Source organism: Podarcis tiliguerta (genome assembly GCF_965153285.1).
Source record: "Podarcis tiliguerta genome assembly, chromosome: 13".
Taxonomy (NCBI): domain Eukaryota; kingdom Metazoa; phylum Chordata; class Lepidosauria; order Squamata; family Lacertidae; genus Podarcis; species Podarcis tiliguerta.
In genome coordinates, this window is record NC_139546.1 from 48,086,574 (window position 1) to 48,106,375 (window position 19,802).

The window sequence follows — 19,802 nt, forward strand, 5'->3', positions numbered from 1 at the left end:
TCGAGTCAACAGCACTTTCCTCTCCCCTCCCCATTCCTTTTTCCTTTCATGTCGTGCGCAGTAAATTGCAACGCCCATGGACAGGGTTTGAATCTCTCTGTGCAGCACGCAGAAAATGTTAAGCACTTAACATAAATGCTAAGCATAATAAAATATTACTTTATTAAATAATAGTGATGGTGATGGCCGGAAATCAATCAATGGCCTGGGTTTCAGGATCAGGCAATTCTTTAGGCTTAAAGCCTAGGTTAGTTTGGAATTTTCTTATCAGAAATAAAAACCTCTTTTCTTTTAATTACCATATTTTTCGCTCCATAGGGCGCACCAGACCATAGGGTGCACCTAGTTTTTAGGGTGGGGGGAATAAAGAAAAAAAAATATCCCCCCTCCGAGCCCCGAAGAGCAAAGAAGCCAAGACAGCGAGTGGGATCCATCCCGCTAGCTGTCTTGACTTCCTCTTTAGCCACGCGCAACCTCTCCAGCCGGGAGAAGCTGCGCGCAGCTTTGACAGAAGCCAAGACAGTGAGCAGGATGGATCCCACTCGCTGTCTTGGCTTCGCTTTTAGCCGCAGGGCTGGGGCGGGGGAAGCCTGAGCTTCCCCCGACCCCAGCCCCAGAACAGGTCCAGGAGCGGCGGCAAGGTTGCGTGCAGCCTTGCCGCTGCTACCGGAGCTTGTGGGGCTGGGGCGCGCTCCGAAGGCTTGCGGATAGCAGCCTGCAGCCAGGACCCCTCTCGCTCTCCAGGCATCAGCGAAAGCAACGCGAAGCCTCTGGAGCGAGGAGGGAGCGCTCCCTCTGCGCTTTGGAGGCTTCCCGTTGCTATCGCTGAAGCCAAGGAGCCTGCATTCGCTCCATTAGGACGCACACACATTTCCGCTTCATTTTTGGAGGGGGACAAGTGCGTCCTATAGAGCGAAAAATACGGTAATAAAAGTTGATTTCCAAAACCCAATGGATAAGCAGAATGGCAAGTAGGTATTCCAGATCAACCAAGCTGGAATTTAAAAAGAAGCGGTGGTAAAGATTAACTGTTTCCAAAAGCATATACATGCCGAAATTAGTGCCTTCAATGTTAAGAAGGTGGCAGACGATTCCCGATCCGCACCTGCGCTATGGGGCCTTGCATACTAATCAGGATTCGCACTCGGCTCTCACCTGTCCGATGGGGACCCCTCCAGGATTGGCCATCACCATCCTTGCGACGGCCCCGCATACATTGTCGGCCACCCGGTTGTTACGCTCCTGAGAGATTATGTTGGACAAAAGCCCCAGGACCTTGGGGTAGTGTCTGTAGCAGAGCAAGCGAGGGGGTTAAGGAGAAAAAGGAAGATCGGGGCAGGCGAGGGCCTGACATGGCTCTCTGGCCCTGCCAGGAACTGGAGAGAGAGCGAGAAAGGCCAAAGGATTTTGCTGGATTCCCACCACCAGCAGCATCGAGTTATTATACACTGCTTAACTGCCAAGATGGCTTCCAATCGGCTTTAAATATATACAGTGGTGCCTCGCAAGACAAAAAGAATCCGTTCCACGAGTCTCTTCGTCTAGCGGTTTTTTCATCTTGCGATGCAACCCTATTAGCAGATTAGCGGATTAGCACTATTAGTGGTTTAGCGGCTATTAGCGGCTATTAAAGGCTTAAGGGATTAGCGGATTAGCTGCTAAAAGGCTATTAGCAGCTTAGTGCCTTAGAAAAAGGGGGTGGGGAGCGAAAAAAAATCGCAGGAACTCGCAAGACATTTTCGTCTTGCGAAGCAAGCCCATAGCAAATTCGTTTTGCAAAGCACCTCCAAAACGGAAAACCCTTTCGTCTAGCGGGTTTTCCGTCTTGCGAGGCATTCGTCTTGCAGGGCACCACTGTATAACCAATTCCTATACAAATGAAAACAAAACGCAAGAAAACAATCTCATCGGAACATTGAAATGGCGCACTCAAGTTGTACAATAAAACATTAGTCAGGAGAAGGCTTGTCTAAACAGGTGGGTCTCATCGGGGAGAGACCAGGCCACAACACTGGGGCCGTCCGTGGAAAAGCTGGTCATGGATTCACTCGACCGGTTTGATCGACAGAATTGGCATTATTATTACGACCGGTGCCACACAATCCCCGTTCCACATTTGTAAGAACTCGGTTGTTTAGCGTGGCAACGTCTGCACTCCGGAACTCCCTGCCGATTGAGATCAAGCTGGCGTTTTCGCTGCTTGACATTTTCGGCACCCTCTAAAAACATTCCTGTTTAAGACATGCCCACCCAGACGCTTTAAAACGTTGAGGCAAATTTAATCTGGTTCAGCATTTCAGCTTTTGCACGTTTCAAAGTAGGGTTCTGAATCTGCCTCAGTTTTGCCATTTTATCTTCTGTAGGCCACTTTGATGGTGGTTTTTAAATATATATATATATATATATATATGCTGCACTCCCCTGCAATCCCTACACAGATCTGGCTGGCACAGGCCACAAAACCACAGCTCGCCCCTATACACGAAGCCAAGCCAGAGCACAACCAAGTGCAGTACAGCCATCTTCTCAGAAAAACTCTTCACAAAGTTCAAGAGTTCAAGACACGAAGGCTTTAGCAACTAATCCACACCTAATGACCCACCTAAGTGGGATTCAGGAAATCACTCAAGAAATCACTCAAGATATCCCTCAAGTAATTAAGGAACAAAAGAAGAAAAGGCACACTAGCCTGGGAACCTCCTCTCTGCCCAGAACATTGGAGGCTATACACCACACCTCCTCAACAGTATTTATAGGAACTCAAACACTGAGATCCTGCTCTGTTCCAGTAACAAGAAGCCGAAAGCACCAGCCTGAAGATGACGAGTGAGACCTCGTCGAAACGTCGCCTAGACACCCCAACTTTTACACGGGAAGACACCCGAGGACACCAAAACCTGCATTCCTGTACCCGTGAAAATCTACGAAAGCATATATATATATATATATATAAAACACACAAACACACACACCCCACCCTCAAAGTGGCCTACACTTATTTATATTTATACATTTATACTCTGCTGGATTATATATACACACAAACACACAATCTAGCAGTGTATAAATTCTATGAAATAAATGAATTAAGTGACTAAGTGATAACCCTATCCCTTTGGTGTTTTCACTTTGTATTTTCATGCTGTGATTTTCAGATGAAGGGCAATATACTAAATGAATGAATAAACCGCAGGGATCTCGGCAGGCTGCTTTTCATTTTGATTATGCATACACAATTGATACATAATTTGTTTTTAATAGCTTAGTATTTAAGCAACGCATTGCCTTTCTCGTAGTCCCTGAGGGGAGCCTTTCACAACATGCTGGGAGGTTAGATAGATCAGACTTCCTTAAACTCGGCCCTCCAGATGTTTTGAGACTACAATTCCCATCATCCCTGACCACTGGTCCTGTTAGCTAGGGATGATGGGAGTTGTAGTCCCAAAACATCTGGAGGGCCGAGGTTGAGGAAGCCAGAGATAGATGATTGATAGATAGATAGATAGATAGATAGATAGATAGATAGATATAGGCTGCTTTTCATTTTGATTAAGTGTACACAATTGGTATATAATTTGTTTTTAATAGCTTAGTATTTAAGCAATGCATTGCCTTTCTCATAGTCCCTGAGGGGGGCATTTCACAACAACATGCTGGGAGATATAGAATATATATAGATATATGTGGGTGTTGGTGTCCCTTTTTTCGCCAGTACCTTGAGAAATCCGCTCTGATTCTGCCTTCAAGGTACAGGTGAAACTCGAAAAATTAGAGTATCATGGAAAGTTCATTTATTTCCGTAATTCCACTTAAAAGGTGAAACTAATATATGAGATAGACTCATGACATGCAAAGTGAGATATATCAAGCCTTTATTTGTTATAATTGTGATGATTATGGTGTACAGCTGATGAAAACCCCAAATTATATCATGTATTAGTTTCACCTTTTAAGTTGAATTCCTGAAACAAATGAACTTTTCTACGATATTCTAATTTTTCGAGTTTCACCTGCGACACGATTCCAGATTCTGGCTCACTTCAGCCCAGGCTTCTATAAACGGCTTTTCTTCGTTTCTGTGGGGAATTGACGGAAGCTTCCGGAACGCGTGCGGACTCTTCCTCGGCGGGCCCGATCCCGGCCCCCTCCACCTCACGAAGCAAAGGATACTCATGCATGGCTTCTCCGCCGTGCTCCGCCAGCACGCCCAGCCCGAAAACGGCGTTGCTGCGCACCTCCCGGTTGGCGTCACGCGCCGCCCCCATCAGCACCGGCAGGAGGCGCGGCACGAAGGCGCTCGAGGTGCGGCCCAGGCCCTGCACCGCCTCCGCCATGGTGCCCACCGCAAAGGACCTGTCTGTGGAGGAACAGCTGGGCTTCTGCAATGAGGAGGAAGGGGGAGATGATATATAATGAAATGAAAATGTATTTAAGTATACCTTCCCGAAGAAACCAGAGGCCTTTCTCCTGGGCATGGTCGGCCAATTGGTGTCAAAGAAGGATAGAACTTTCTTTATGTACGCTACAACAGCAGCAAGAATACTTATCGCAAAGTATTGGAAGACACAAGAATTACCCACTTTGGAAGAATGGCAGATGAAGGTGATGGACTACATGGAACTGGCGGAAATGACCGGAAGAATCCGAGACCAGGGAGAAGAGTCAGTGGAAGAAGATTGGAAGAAATTTAAAGACTATCTACAGAAATATTGCAAAATTAATGAATGTTAGAATGATGTTGGATTGAGGTTAAGGGGCTTTTAGTAATAATGTTATGAAGGAATAGGCAAAAATGGATTGTTAACAGGTGAAAATTTAAAGCTATGATATAGTAAGATCAAGATAAGGATAAAGGTAAAGAGGGAAAGGATTTGCTGAATAAATAAAATGAACTGGAATACAAAGAGGGGAGGTCCAGGAAACAAGCAAATGCAAGATATGTTATGAATGACTGAACTGTTTTTAATTGTTTTTTATTTTTTTATTTTTGTATTTTCTCTCTTTTCTTTTTTCTTTTTGTGATATTATGGAAAATTTTAATAAAATATTATTAAAAAAAAAAGAAAGAGGGCAGGATGAAGCAGAGGCGCAAAAATGAGGGAGAAACCCACAGGAAGGAAAAAGACCCCCTCCCCGCCCCACCGGGAAAGCGGTGCAAGCAGGGGGTCAGAGATGGCGGCACGGAAATACTTTAGCAAAGTAAAAAAAACAAAAAAACAAAAACGCCCCTGTGAGGTAGGGTGAGGCCCATAGCTGTCAAGGTTTTCCTTTTTTTTAAAGGGAAATTCCCTTATTCCAGATAGAATTCCTCGCAAGAAAAGGGAAAAGTTGACAGCTATGGTTAGGCCAGCCTTTCTCAAGCTGTGGGTCCCCAGATGTTGAACTACAACTCCCATCACCCCTAGCTAGCAAGGCCAGAGCTCAGGGATGATGGGAGTTGTAGTCCAACAACATCTGGGGACCCACAGGTTGAGAATTGCTGGGTTAGGCCTAGACCAGGCATAGGCAACCTTCGGCCCTCCAGATGTTTTGGCCTACAACTGCCACGATCCCTAGCTAGAAGGCCAGAGCTCAGGGATGATGGGAGTTGTAGTCCAAAATATCTGAAGGCTTGAAAGTTGCCTGTGCCTGGCCTAGACACAGCGACAGACCCAAGGCCCGGACTTTAAAATTTTCACTTTAAAGCTGAATAGCATGGCACAAATGCCCTTAAGTAGATAAATAAGAGCTGAGGTGTCCCGGGACCCGGGCTAAAGTAAATGGGAAGCCACAGGAAGACTTGGAGGGCGAAGGGGCAGGCGTCACTCACCATCTTATTCAGGAGCAGTGGCAGGAAGCCGGCAAAATACGGAGCGAAGGCTTCTCCGCCAGCCGCTTCAGCCAGAGCCGGGATCACCTCACCGGCGTACTCGATCAGCATGGAGTCATACTCCGCCTGGTTTTGGGAGGCAGAGGGAGAAAGGAGAGACACAGGGCAGTGAGAGGAGGAAGCAGAGATTTAGAAGGCGGGCTGCAAGTCAGAGGGAGGGAATCTGCAATGCCTCTCAAAGGTCTTGAGTTCAAATCCTGCGGGCATCTGCAGGCAGGGCTGGGAGAGAAAGAGCCGCCCGTCTGAAAACCTGGAGAGCCACTGCTGCCGTTCAGGTAGACAATGCTGAGCTAGGAGGACCAACGATTTGTCCCTATGATACTGTTTACATCAGCTGCTTCTCCTAAACCATGAGGACTGCAATCTTAAAGACTACAAGGCCCATAGCACAGTGGCAGGGCATCTACCTTGTGTTCTTACAGGAAAGGAAAAAAGGGAGAAATAGAATTGAGCCGAGGTTCTCCGTCTTTCCTCGGTTGCAGGCTGCGGAGCGGGTATGTTTTTCAAGGAGGAACGGATTGCTTTCAGACGAAGACTGGACAAGTATAATGATATAGTGGTCCCTTGGTTCTCAAAAACGCCTTGGTACTCAAACAACTTGGAACCCAAACACTGCAAACCTGGAAGTAAGTGTTTCGGTTTGCAAACTTTTTTTGGAAGCCAAACGTGCTCCAAAACTTCCGTTTTGAGTGTTACGCTGAGATCTGTCTGTTTTTGCTATTTCTTTTGCCTTTTTGTGGCTCTTCTTTTTTTTTGTTTTTGTCACTGTGTGGAACCCATTTCAGCTACTGATTGATTGACTGATTGTGTGACTGCAGTACATTGTTTATTGCTTTCATTTTATGGGTCAACGGTCTCGTTAGATAGTAAAATGTTAAATTGCTGTTTTAGGGCTTGTTTTTAAAAGTTTGGAATGGATTAATCCGTTTTGCATTACTTTCTATGGGAAAGCGTGCCTTGGTTTTGAAACGCTTTGGTTTCGGAACGGACTTCTGGAAAGGATTAAGTTTGAGAACCAAGGTACCACTGTACTTGGAATGCATTTATTGAAACCATAAAGGCTAGTGAGGGAAATATATATCAGGCTGCCATGTCTGTTCTCAGAAGCCCACAAATTGTAAGAGTTTAGAAGAAGAAAGAAGAAGAAGAAGAAGAGTTTGGATTTGATATCCCGCCTTTCACTCCCTTTAAGGAGTCTCAAAGCGGCTAACATTCTCCTTTCCCTTCCTCCCCCACAACAAACACTCTGTGAGGTGAGTGGGGCTGAGAGACTTCAGAGAAGTGTGACTGGCCCAAGGTCACCCAGCAGCTGCATGTGGAGGAGCGGAGACGCGAACCCGGTTCCCCAGATTACGAGACTACCGCTCTTAACCACTACACCACACTGGCTCTCAAAGGGGGTTCTGGGGTCTGAGGTTGCTGATTGCTGGACTTACCACCTCGTCACAATCTTCATCCTCGTCTTCGTCCAGGCTGGGGTCCTGGCAGACTGTCTGCAAAGGGAACACAAGGAAGAGAGCGTTTTTTAATAGGATTGCGGCATAAACTGGCCTAAATGCGGCCTAGGACCCACGTATCTACGGGACCGCCTCTCCTGGTATGCCCCATAGAGGACCTTAAGGTCTACAAATGACAACATTTTGGCGGTCCCAGGTAGCAAGGTGGCTACATTGGTCTCAACTAGGGCCACGGCCTTTTCAGTACTGGCCCCAACTTGGTGGAACGCTCTGTCACAAGAGACCAGGGCCCTGCGGGACTTGACATCTTTCCGCAGGGCCTGCAAGACAGAGCTGTTCCGCCTGGCCTTTGGTTTGGACTCGGTCTGACCCTTATGTTTCCCTCCCCTTAGGGTTTTGATCTATGGGCTACTTTTAAAATGAGGCTGCATTTTAAATTGCATTTTAACCTGTATTTTAAATTGGTGTCCCCCCGCAATGTTTTTACTGTAATTTAACTGGTGTTAACCGCCCTGAGCCTGGCTCTGGCCAGGGAGGGCGGGGTATAAATAAAAATTATTATTATTATTATTATTATTATTATTATTATTATTATTAAATACTCCTCCAACAAAAAAGCCCCACTTCCACCCCATTTGTGTATGTCCCACCGCTTCCCAAAAATTAACTGCACTAGTTTGTAATTTTATATACAGTAGTACCTCGGGTTAAGAACTTAATTCGTTCTGGAGGTCTGTTCTTAACCTGAAACTGTTTTTAACCTGAAGCACCGCTTTAGCTAATGGGGTCTCCTGCTGCTTCTGTGGTGCCACTGCACGATTTCTGTTCTCTCCTGAAGCAAAGTTCTTAACCCGAGATAATATTTCTGGGTTAGCAGAGTCTGTAACCTGAAGCGCCTGTAACCTGAAGCATATGTAACCCAAGGAACCACTGTACTCATATAAAGCTTTTTTGGGGGTGCCCCTTGCCCTGACGCTCCCCCCCCCCCCCCCCGTGAAGCCGAATCTGGCAGGAGCTGCCGGATTCACAGTCCGGTCAGCGGAAGTCACCGAGGGCAAGCTTGAGTGGTGGAAAAGACTGGCCCCCAAGAGGGGAAAAAAGGGTAGAGCCCTGCAGAAATCTCTGCCCCAGCCTTCGGCAACCTGGAGAACTCACAGGTATTTTGGAGCACAGCTCCCCTCCCGCCTCCCCACCTGAACACTCACTTTTTTCTCCAGGACCTCCCGGATGACCTGGCACAGGTCCGTCAGCTGCCCGGGTGCGCGGAGGGCCTCTTGCCGGCAGGTCTTCAGCACCCTCGCCAGGCTCTCCAAAATCTCCATCACCACCTGGCGCTCCTTGTCTTCCCGGATCCCTTTGATGTAAGCAGGCAGCACGGTGCACAGCAGCTGGAGGCGAGCTGCGGAAGGGAGGAGGAGGAGGAGGAGGATGATGATTTTGGATTTGATATCCCACTTTATCACTACCCTAAAGGTAAAGGGACCCCTGACCATTAGGTCCAGTCGTGACCGACTCTGGGGTTGCGGCGCTCATCTCGCTTTACTGGCCGAGGGAGCCGGCGTACAGCTTCCAGGTCATGTGGCCAGCAGGACTAAGCCGCTTCTGGCGAACCAGAGCAGCGCACGGAAACGCCGTTTACCTTCCCGCCGGAGTGATACCTATTTATCTACTTGCACTTGCTAGGTTGGCAGGAGCAGGGACCGAGCAACGGGAGCTCACCCCGTCACGGGGATTCAAACCGCTGACCGTCTGATCAGCAAATCCTAGGTTCTGTGGTTTAACCCACAGCGCCACCCGCGTCCCATCACTACCCTAAGGAGTTTCAAAGCGGCTAACAATCTTCTTTCCCTTCCTCCCCCACAACAAACACTCTGTGAGGTGAGTGGGGCTGAGAGACTTCAGAGAAGTGTGACTGGCCCAAGGTCACCCAACAGCTGCATGTGGAGGAGCAGGGAATCGAACCCGGTTCACCAGATTACGAGTCCACTGCTCTGAAGCACTACACCACACTGGCTCACAAGGACTAAGAGGGGCTGGATCCAGCATCCTGGCCCCACCAGATGCCCCACCTGGAAGGAGGGCACGAACGCAGCTGTGCTTTTAAAAGCAGGCAGGTCAGTCGGCGGAGCAGAAGGCACCAGGTTCGATTCCCCCCACGGCAACTCCAGGTAAAAAGATTCGCTGCCTGAAATCCTGGCAGTCGGTGCAGACAAGATGATCTGACTTCACAGACGACAGCTTCTTACGTTACTATTTACGCCAGCCCCTTTCTCCAGTTCCAAGACTAGATTCTTGTTTTACTCTTAGCTCAATGGCAGGGCCCGGGTTCAGTCCCCGATGGCACCTTCACGTACGGCAGGGAAAGATGCCGGGTCGAATATCCGGACAGCCAGTCAGGGTAGGCGAGACAAGATGGACTTGTTATAATAAAATTCCGGGGTTGGCTTTTACAGCCCAGCTCCCCATCAAGGGACTCCCAAGCCCATTAAGGGTCAGAGGAGAATGGATGGAGGCCAGATCCAGCAAAAAGCAAGGCAGGTCTTTATTTCCCTGTTTCCACGGAGTTCCCTCCCCGCTTGCAAGGAGGGGAGGACCCAGAACAAAGGTATGTAAAGACTTTAGAAATTGCCCAGCCCGAAGAGCACCAAAAAGCACTGTACAACTGTCACAGAAAGAGGCAGAAATTTGAGTGTGTGGCTTGTCTCCTGTCAGCCAAGATACCTGATAATATTTGCCGGTTGCCTTATCTTGGCCAGTCTGGGCCATTCTTTTAGGATGGCAATTATTTTGGTTCATGAATCCATTTTACAGATCAGCCTCATTCATACACAATGACTTGCATTGAAGGATAGTTGCTGGAGAGTGGCCCATTCACTTCAGTAAATTTCTCTGTTTACAGGATTTATAAGTGAAAAGAAATATTGGGAAAGGATTTTCCCCCTTCTATTGCAGAGAAAATTAAGAGAACCAAGGTGGCTTCGGGATTACTCTGTGAGCTCAAATACAGTGGTACCTCGGGTTACACTCGCTTCAGGCTACATACGCTTCAGGTTACAGACTCCGCTAACCCAGAAATAGTACCTCGGGTTAAGAACTTTGCTTCAGGATGAGAACAGAAATTGTGCTCCGGCGGCGCGGCAGCGGCAGGAGGCCCCATTAGCTAAAGTGGTGCTTCAGGTTAAGAACAGTTTCAGGTTAAGAACGGACCTCCGGAACGAATTAAGTACTTAACTCGAGGTACCATTGTAAACGTATCCATTCTTAAGGAAATCAGCCCTGAGTGCTCACTGGAAGGACAGATCGTGAAGCTGAGGCTCCAAGACTTTGGCCACCTCATGAGAAGAGAAGACTCCCTGGAAAAGACCCTGATGATGGGAAAGATGGAGGGCGCAAGGAGAAGGGGACAACAGAGGACGAGATGGTTGGACAGAGTTCTTGAAGCTACCAGCATGAGTTTGATCAACCTGTGGGAGGCAGCGGAAGACAGGAGTGCCTGGCATGCTCTGGTCCAGGGGGTCACGAAGAGTCGGACACGACTAAGCAACAACAACCACTGTAAAGTGACCCCCCCCCCCGGAATATTTCCTAATTTTTGAAGGGTGAAAGGTTGGTTTTCTGGGAAGTGTGTGCCCCTATGTGTGCGCACCTTGAAATTTGTCATAACAGATCAACAGTCCAGCTCTGCACGTGGCAAATTCCTGTGTTGCTGCAAACCTTCCAAGCTATATATTGTCTGCCTGAGCCTTCTGAAGTTTGTGTCCCATCCCAATTTGCAAGCTCCTCTGCTCAGTTTGCTAAGATACGATCTCCCTGCTCCAAGTCATGCTTCAAGGTCATCTCCTCGGACCAACCCATTTAAAAAACAAACACACCATCCCTGAGGTCACTCACCGGCGCTGTGAGGTTCGGACGGATCCCGCTCGCAAACCCGGTGCAAGGAGATGCAGAAATGTCCCAGGGTGTTGAAAGCGGATTTCCGGACGTTGATGTTGGGATGCTGGGAAGAGAAGGAGGAGTCAGGCCTTTTGCCCTTAAATCTGCTTTGCTACCGCTAACAAAGAAAACGTCCTGCACAGCTGAGGACCAGGCTACCCGAGAGACAGCATCTATCCCTTACAGACCCTCTGCAGGAGATTTTCTCCTTAAAGCCCCCCAAAATATCAGAAGCCCGTGCCACGGTTAACACAGAGCAGGGCCTCCAGGGTGGCAGCCCCCGTTCTGCACAATACCATCCCTGCCGAGAGACGACAGGCGCCCCCTAGCTGCACTGTCCGGAAGCAACAGTGCACATTTTTGTTTCAAGCTGGGTGAAAATGTTATCCCCCTTTGGTGCTCTCGTTCTATATTGCTTTTGTACCGCTCTTAAGCTGTGGAGCTTTTTGAGGGACTGTTTTTCAACCCCATTTTGGCTGTAAATCATCCTTTGATGAGTGCAGAGGGTCATACATCCGTGAAGAATTATAACCACCCACTTGCACTTATTCCAGATCCCTAAATTTAGGGCTGCCATACGTCCGGACATATCCAGGATTCGTCTGCCAGAAATAGTGTCCAAGCAGAAGTTTTCAAAATCAGTTCAAATGTCTTGGAAAATCTGACAGTTGGAAGATGATTTTTTGGCGAATTTCCTAAAAAACTTTTTTTGTGATTTCACAACAACTTTGGCCAAAACAAAAAAAAAAAAGCTCAACACTTCTCTGCCACACCCCAGATAGCCTTTGACTGAGGGTTCCTCCCTCCCACCTGTTATGAGAAGCAGGTGCCCCCCTACCTTCATATAATATATTCCCATTCATATACAGTGGTGCCCCGCAAGACGAATGCCTCGCAAGACGGAAAACCCGCAAGACGAAAGGGTTTTCCGTTTTCAGAGGTGCTTCGCAAGACGAATTTCCCTATGGGCTTGCTTCGCAAGACGAAAATTGACGAAAATTTTTGAGGTTTTTTTTCGCTCCCCAACCCCTTTTTCTAAAGCGCTAAACTGCTAATAGACTTTTAGCAGCTAAACCGCTAATCCCTTAAGCCTTTAATAGCCGTTAATAGCCCTTAAACTGTCAATAGCGCTAATCCGCTAATGGGCTTGCTTCGCAAGACGAAAAAACCGCAAGACGAAAAGACTCGCGGAACGGATTCTTTTCGTCTTGCGAGGCACCACTGTATACCGTATTTTTTGCTCTATTGGACGCACTGGACCATAGGACGCACCGGACCATAAGAGGGGGAGAACGGGGGGGAATATTTTTTTTCTTGTTCTCCCCCTCTAAGTCAAGATGCGTTCTGTGCGTTCAAGGTGCGTTCACCTGAATTCTCCGGAGCCCAGCAGGAGTTCCCGCTGGGCTCTGGAGGCTTTGGGTTCCTTTCGACCTGCTCTTTGGGGCTGGCGGGGGGAGGGAGCGCTGCTTTCCCCCACCGCCAGCCCCAAAGACCAGGTCGGGGAACAGCGGGAAGGTGGCGCTCTGCCTCCCCGCTGTCCCTCGAGCTTGTGGGGCTGGCAGTGGGGAGAAGCGTTGCTTTCCCCCACCGCCAGCCTCCAAACCAGGTCGGATTTGGAGGCTGCTATCCGCAAGCCTTGGGAGCCCGGCGGGAACTCCCACCCGGCTCCTAAGGCTTGCAGATATCTGCCCGAAGCCCGGGGTGTGCTGCTCAGCACGCCCCGGGCTTCAGGATGCAGGCTGCTATCCGCAAGCCTTAGGACGCACACACATTTCCCCTTCATTTTTGGAGGGGAAAAAGTGCGTCCTATAGAGCGAAAAATACGGTATATGAATGAAGTATAATGCCCAGATCAAGGGAAGTAATAGTCTCACTCTATTCTGCCTTGGCCAGACCACACCTGGAATACTGTGTCCAGTTCTGGGCGCCACAATTTAAGGAGGATATTAACAAGCTGGCAGGTGGGCAGAGGAGGGCAACCAAGACTATAAAGGGTCTGGAAACCAGGCCTGATGAGGAACATTTGAGGGAGCTGGGTAAGAGGAGGCTGAGAAGGAGATATGATAGCCACATGGAAGCGGCAGCCAGCTTGTTCTTTCCCACTCCAAATGCTAGCTCCCAAAACAGTGGATTCAAGCTGCCAGAAAGGAATTCCGACTCAACATCAGAAAGAACTTTCTGACAGCAAGAGCTGTTTATCAGCTGCCTAATTCAGTGTAATGGAGCTTCTGTAAGGGACTGCTGCCCTACAGGTGTCCAGAAAACATCTCTCCCCTCTTTCCAGGTCCAAGCCTCTCCTTCCCCCCGCCAAAGTTTGCCCCTCTGCCCCACTTTCCCCAAACATACTCCCCCCCTTTGCCCCCCCCCCCATTACCTCCAAGAGCAGAAAGACTTCCTGGAAGCATTTCTCCAAGAAAGGCAGGAAGACCACGCTGAGATGGAGACAAAAAGAGTTAAGTTAAGTGTTGTTGGCAGGGACATCCCAGACGCCTTTAGGGAGGTATTTTTATATGCAACGGCTGCAGCTCGGACTTTGGTGGCAAAGGGGTGGAAGGAAGAAGAAGTCCCAACAATAAGAGATTGCATAACAAGCTACAAGAATTTGCTGAAATGTGGCAGATGAAGCTGATGGACTATATGGAAATGGCAGAAATGACTGGCAGAATCCGAGACCAGGGAGAAGAGTCGGTGGAAGAAGACTGGAAAAAGTTTAAAGATTATTTACAGAAATACTGCAAAATTAATGAATGTTAAAAGAGTGGTGGAATGAAGTTATATTGCTTTAGCAGAAATGTTATAAGGATTTAAGTATAAATAGATTAATAGAATATTATAGGTAAAATAAGGTTAGAATGTGTTAAGATAATTATAGGACAGAAAACAGAAAGATGGAAAGGAATTGCTGAAATAATTGATAGAAGTGGAATACAAAAAGGGAGGTGCGAGGAGGTCGGTGAAATAAGTGAATGAAAGACAAGATATTGAAACTGTTTGAGTGTTTTAAACTGTTTTTGTTTGGTTTTGTTAGTTTAATGTGTTAGTGTTATGTAGTGTCTTTGTATTGTATTGTATTGTTCCTTTTTTTCTTTTTCTTTTTGTTTGTTTTGTAGTGTTTAAATTGTTCAAAAAGTAATAAATATTATTTTATTTAAAAAAAAAGAATTCGCTGAAATGGCGCAGTTGACAAATAGCCTGAGAGGCAATTCAAAACAAAAAATTATGGGAAAGTGGGATAGATATAAGATATATGTTCAAAAATACAGTCAAGGTTCACTATCTATGCTAGCATTCGATTGACGTTGGAGTGAGACTGAGTTGAGAAATAAGACCAAGGGTACATATTGATATAGGGATGTATTACATAAAATGTAAAGAAATATACAATAATAAGAGTACATTCATTTGTAAAAAAGGAATATACAACGGGATGGACAGGAAGTCCAAAGCGTTGGTACATATATCATTTTGGAATAGTTTTTTGTCCTTGTTTCTTTTTTTTAGGTATATAAACTTTGTATACATGCTGAAAATTATAATAAGCCTTGTGATATAATATGATAATGTTTACCAGTGTAACATAAGAATGTTAATAAATAAATAAAACTCAAAAAAAAAAAGAGAGAGAGAGAGAGATGGAGACAAAAAGAAAGTGGGGGACATACAAAAAAAAAAAAAACAGGGGGGGGGAGGGAACAAAACAAAACTAAACAAAAACGAAAAAGCAGACATTTGCAGAAAAAACCCCCCATATAATTACGTACATTTACACATATTGACTTTTTTTGTATGTTCCGTTTTGTTTGTTTGTATAGTATTATTTTGGATTCAATGTTTGTAATTTTTGTTATGATTTTGCATTGAAAATAAATAATAATAAAAAAAGCGTGAGATCTAAGCTCTCGTCTCTACTTGGGGAGAGCTCTGGGGTGGGGAATATCTGCCTCACCGGAGGATGCCTCTGGACTCCAACTCCCATCAGCCCCAGTCACAAGGGTCAAAGGGCAGGGGTGGCGGGAGCCAGGTAGACACATGGCCTTGCCCTGCACTGAAGGAACTGCGCCCATGTGAGGATATTTGACGGAGCACCCTTCCCTGTGCAGACCCCTCTAATCCCACTGCCATCACATAAGCAAAACCAGATTTCTCGGACGCCCGAGGACACCAACTGGGTTCTGCTCCAAACATCTACTAAACACACTTCTGTTTGTCAACACAAGCCAGTTTCAGATTGCCCTGTTGTGTGTTTTCCTTTTGATATTTTGTTGGGCTGGATATAATAATAATAAATAATAATAATAATAATAATAATTTATACACACCATCTGGCTGAGTTTCCCCAGCCACTCTGGGAGGCTTCCAATCGAGTGTTAAAAACCAATACAGCATTAAATATTAAAAACTTCCTAAACACGACACTTCCCTATAAAATCTTAAAATCCCCATATAAAATCTTTTTAAGGGGTGGGTGTCCCTGCTGCTCCCCCTCCTCCCACCAACTGCCCCTAAGGGGCGCTTCAGGTTTTTAAAGAGCAGAAGCTTCTCCTCTTGTCACCAATTCCTGAGAAGGGCCTGTATACCCCAAGGTCTGTTACCGATGGGTCAGTCACACTGGTGGTCTCCAAACCACTCCAGCACAAAATGAGTCTCTCATCTACAAGAAAGAAGATTCCACCTAAACATTAGGAAGAACTTCCTGACAGTAAGAGCTGTTCGACAGTGGAATTTGCTGCCAAGGAGTGTGGTGGAGTCTCCTTCTTTGGAGGTCTTTAAGCAGAGGCTTGACAACCATATCTCAGGAGTGCTCTGATGGTGTTTCCTGCTTGGCAGGGGGTTGGACTCGATGGCCCTTGTGGTCTCTTCCAACTCCATTATTCTATGATTCTATGATTCTCTCTCTCTCTCTCTCACACTCACACACACGGTCATACCTGGCTCCGGTGGCAATCTCTCCCAGAGCCACACAGGCGTCGTCCTTTTCATCCATGAAGGCGCTTTCCACGTTCAACCTGCAAGAGAATTGGAAGCGGGGGGGGGGGGGGGTTGAAGAGGAAATTGGGGGATCAGCCACCTCATAAACAACAAACTCAGATATTCAAGTCCCAAGACAGAATCTCACGCCTAGAGCATTCTCCAAGGCCTAAATTATACTTAATTACAGTGGTACCTCGTGTTACAGATGCTTCAGGTTACATATGCTTCAGGTTACAGACTCCGCTAACCCAGAAATAGTACCTCGGGTTAAGAACTTTGCTTCAGGATGAGAACAGAAATTGTGTGGCGGCGGCAGCGGGAGGCCCCATTAGCTAAAGTGGTACCTCAGGTTAAGAACAGTTTCAGGTTAAGAATGGACCTCCGGAATGAATTAAGTTCTTAACCCGAGGTACCACCGTAGATCATCCGTGGCAGATGGCTGTCCAACCTCTGCTTAAAAACATCTGAAGGCAACCCTGTTTAGGGGAGTTTTTAATGTTTGATGTTTTATTGTGTTTTTAATATTCTGTTGGGAGCCGCCCAGAGTGGCTGGGTTACATATGCTTCAGGTTACAGACTCCGCTCACCCAGAAATAGTACCTCGGGTTCAGAACTTTGCTTCAGGATGAGAATAGAAATTGTGTGGTGGCGGCGGCAGCGGGAGGCCCCATTAGCTAAAGCGGTACCTCAGGTTAAGAACAGTTTCAGGTTAAAAACGGACCTCCGGAACGAATTAAGTTCTTAACCTGAGGTACCACTGTACTTGCATCCTGCCCTCAGTCTCGCAAGGCATCCTGGTGGTGGGCAGCAATGTAAAAACCTCTCAGAGAAATGCAAAACAATAGCTAAAATGAACTGGCTGCTCAAGAAGAAATGTCAGCTGCGTAGGCCTGTTGGCGTAAAAACGTTCTCAAGAGACGCCTGGGAGTCAAAAGCAAGGGCAGCCTGCCAAATCTCTGCTGGAATTGCTCTCCACAGCATGGGAGCAGAGACACTGAATGCTTTCCTTCTGGTTGAGGACAACTAACGGTGCTCCTCCGGACGATTTCAGCGATCTGGCTGGGATATAAGGGGCTCAGGTGGCTTTTAAGGAGCCTGGGACCCATTCTGAAGGGGATCAACCTGAATTTGAGGTGCCCCATTTTATAGATTGTTTTTTGGGGGGCTCACATGTTGGGTTGAGCCTCCATACAATAAAAGCTCCCGAATAAATAAAAACCACTGCATACGCAAAATTAGTGTCAGGAGAAAGGTTGCTACGCAATCTTGGGGAGAGCGAGACCGAGCAGACATGCCACCACCAACGACTTCAGAGATGGCCTCTCTAAGTTCGAATTCCTCGACTTTTACGCCTAAATCCATCGCTCCGGGCCCATAAATCTCCCAAATCAAATTCCATCAGTCTTCAGAGAGCTAACATCTACATAAAGGGTTTTTCAAAAATGCCACCAAAATGGCCTTTTAAAAAACTCCCACCTTTGCTTATTTAAAGAGTTAAGTTTCCAGTCCACATGGATGCCAAGGAAGGATTCTGAAACACGAAGGGCTCATCCTGCGGCCTGCTACAGGCTATGAAACCAGAGGGTTTTCGTTTTTCTGAGGGAGGACTGTTTAAATATGGCTTTGTGCCTCTCACCTGGAATATCCTCTCTCAACAAGGCAGATGCCGGCCTTCCTAAAATCCCTCCCACAATGGTCACCTACCCCGAAAGCTCAGAGATGTCATCTTCGTCTTCATCCAGGCTCTCCTCTCCTTCCACCTCCGCCTCGTCCTCTTCCTCATCGTCAAACAGGAGGAAGGAGTTTCCAGTTCCACCGTGATTCTGGGAAGAAACAGACAACAAAGGCGGGAGAGGCGAGGAGGAGATTAGGAGACACAAGAGGCGTCATTTTGAGAATATTAACTCTCTTGCAATGCTCATCGTTCGACTCTGCGGCCACCCAGGAGCTCAGGAAGCCCAGAAAAGCTAGAAAACTAGGCAGCGGCAGCCGCCGCGATACTGAGCGTCACAAACCTCTCTGCTTACAGGTCACAGCACTGAGCTCTCAAAGTTTACAGCTTCTACACCAGTGTGGTGTAGTGGTTAAGAGCGGTAGTCTCGTAATCTGGGGAACCGGGTTCGCGTCTCCGCTCCTCCACCTGCAGCTGCTGGGTGACCTTGGGCCAGTCACACTTCTCTGAAGTCTCTCAGCCCCACTCACCTCACAGAGTGTTTGTTGTGGGGGAGGAAGGGAAAGGAGAATGTTAGCCACTTTGAGACTCCTTAAAAAGGGAGTGAAAGGCGGGATATCAAATCCAAACTCTTCTTCTTCTTCTCTCTCTTGCACACAACACAGGTCATTTGTGTCCCTTGGGACCGGTGGGGTGGAAAGCAGGGAGACAAAGGGCAGGGGACCCAAGAAGGCAGACTGGTGGGGCAGGGGAATAAGCCCGGATCAGTGGGGAAGTGGTCAATTTTCCCCAACAGACCCGTTTCCAATGCCTCCCCTGCCCCCAGGAATATGGACACATTTACGTTTTAAGCATGCAAACACTTAATGAGCCAGCAAGGCAGTAATGTGTATTAACAATGCATATTGGGATCATTTTATAGCATTGAAGCAATGGGCAGTGGATGTGGGTGGCGCTGTGGGTTAAACCACAGAGTCTAAACTTGCCGATCAGAAGGTCGGCAGTTCGAATCCCTGTGACGGGGTGAGCTCCCATTGCTCGGTCCCTGCTCCTGCCAACCTAGCAGTTCGAAAGCACCTCAAAGTGCAAGTAGATAAATAGGCACCACTCCGGCGGGAAGGTAAACAGTGTTTCCGTGCGCTGCTGTGGTTCCCCAGAAGTGGCTTAGTCATGCCGGCCACATGACCCGGAAGCTGTACGCCGGCTCCCTCGGCCAATAAAGCGAGATGAGCACCGCAACCCCAGAGTCGGTCAAGACTGGACCTAACAGTCAGGGGTCCCTTTACCTTTACCTAGCAATGGGCAAAGTGGCGTTATACCCTTTAAATTTGTTTGAAGCCTATTGTTACGACTTTAAAAAATAAAAATAAAAATGGGATGGGGTGGGGGGGAATATACACCGACTTCTGATGACAGGAGTCTCAGCCCACGAAAGCAGATGCCAAAATGCTCACCTCAACGCCCTCTGTGGATTTGAGAGAATAGATCATAAGAGTGGTGATGCGAGGCAGGTACGGCTCAATGGCATCCTCCAGGACGGTCGCGAGAGACCCAAAAAGGCTGTACCTGGCGCAAGAAAGGATTCTTTTGAGCTCCTGTGTGTCTCACTGGCCTCCATTTTAAAACAGGTTGAGGTGGCAGATGCGAAGTTTGCCTCTCTTGGCCAGAAACCCCAAAATTCACGAGAGTGGTTTGTTTTTTTGCCAGCCTCCCAGATATTTTTACGACGACTCCAATCATCCCCCAACATCCTAAGGGCGTGTGATCGATAGCGGCAGAGAGGCTTCTTCTAAGAGGAGATAAATGCATCTCCTAAACGGCCTCGGTCCAGTATATCTGAAGGAGCGTCCCCACCCCCATTGTTCGGCCCGGACACTGAGGTCCAGCTCCGAGGGCCTTC

General features: G+C 47.5%; 2 protein-coding genes across 3 annotated transcripts in view; one reads left to right on the plus strand and one right to left on the minus strand.

Annotated features, from left to right (window-relative positions):
* GMPR2 (guanosine monophosphate reductase 2) overlaps nt 1-19,802 on the plus strand; it is a 269,008-nt gene that overhangs the window by 128,885 nt on the left and 120,321 nt on the right. The window lies entirely within an intron of this gene.
* Nucleotides 1-19,802, minus strand: part of IPO4 (importin 4) — a 54,013-nt gene that overhangs the window by 4,272 nt on the left and 29,939 nt on the right. For both annotated transcript variants that reach the window (XM_083410103.1, XM_083410102.1), the window contains 10 exons: nt 19,357-19,468; nt 17,935-18,053; nt 16,188-16,265; nt 13,634-13,691; nt 11,218-11,323; nt 8,532-8,725; nt 7,306-7,362; nt 5,810-5,935; nt 4,171-4,379; nt 1,156-1,288 (listed from right to left, as the gene is read on the minus strand). In XM_083410103.1, coding sequence (XP_083266229.1) covers nt 1,156-1,288; nt 4,171-4,379; nt 5,810-5,935; nt 7,306-7,362; nt 8,532-8,725; nt 11,218-11,323; nt 13,634-13,691; nt 16,188-16,265; nt 17,935-18,053; nt 19,357-19,468 — 1,192 coding nt within the window. The remainder of the gene's footprint in view (nt 1-1,155; nt 1,289-4,170; nt 4,380-5,809; nt 5,936-7,305; nt 7,363-8,531; nt 8,726-11,217; nt 11,324-13,633; nt 13,692-16,187; nt 16,266-17,934; nt 18,054-19,356; nt 19,469-19,802) is intronic.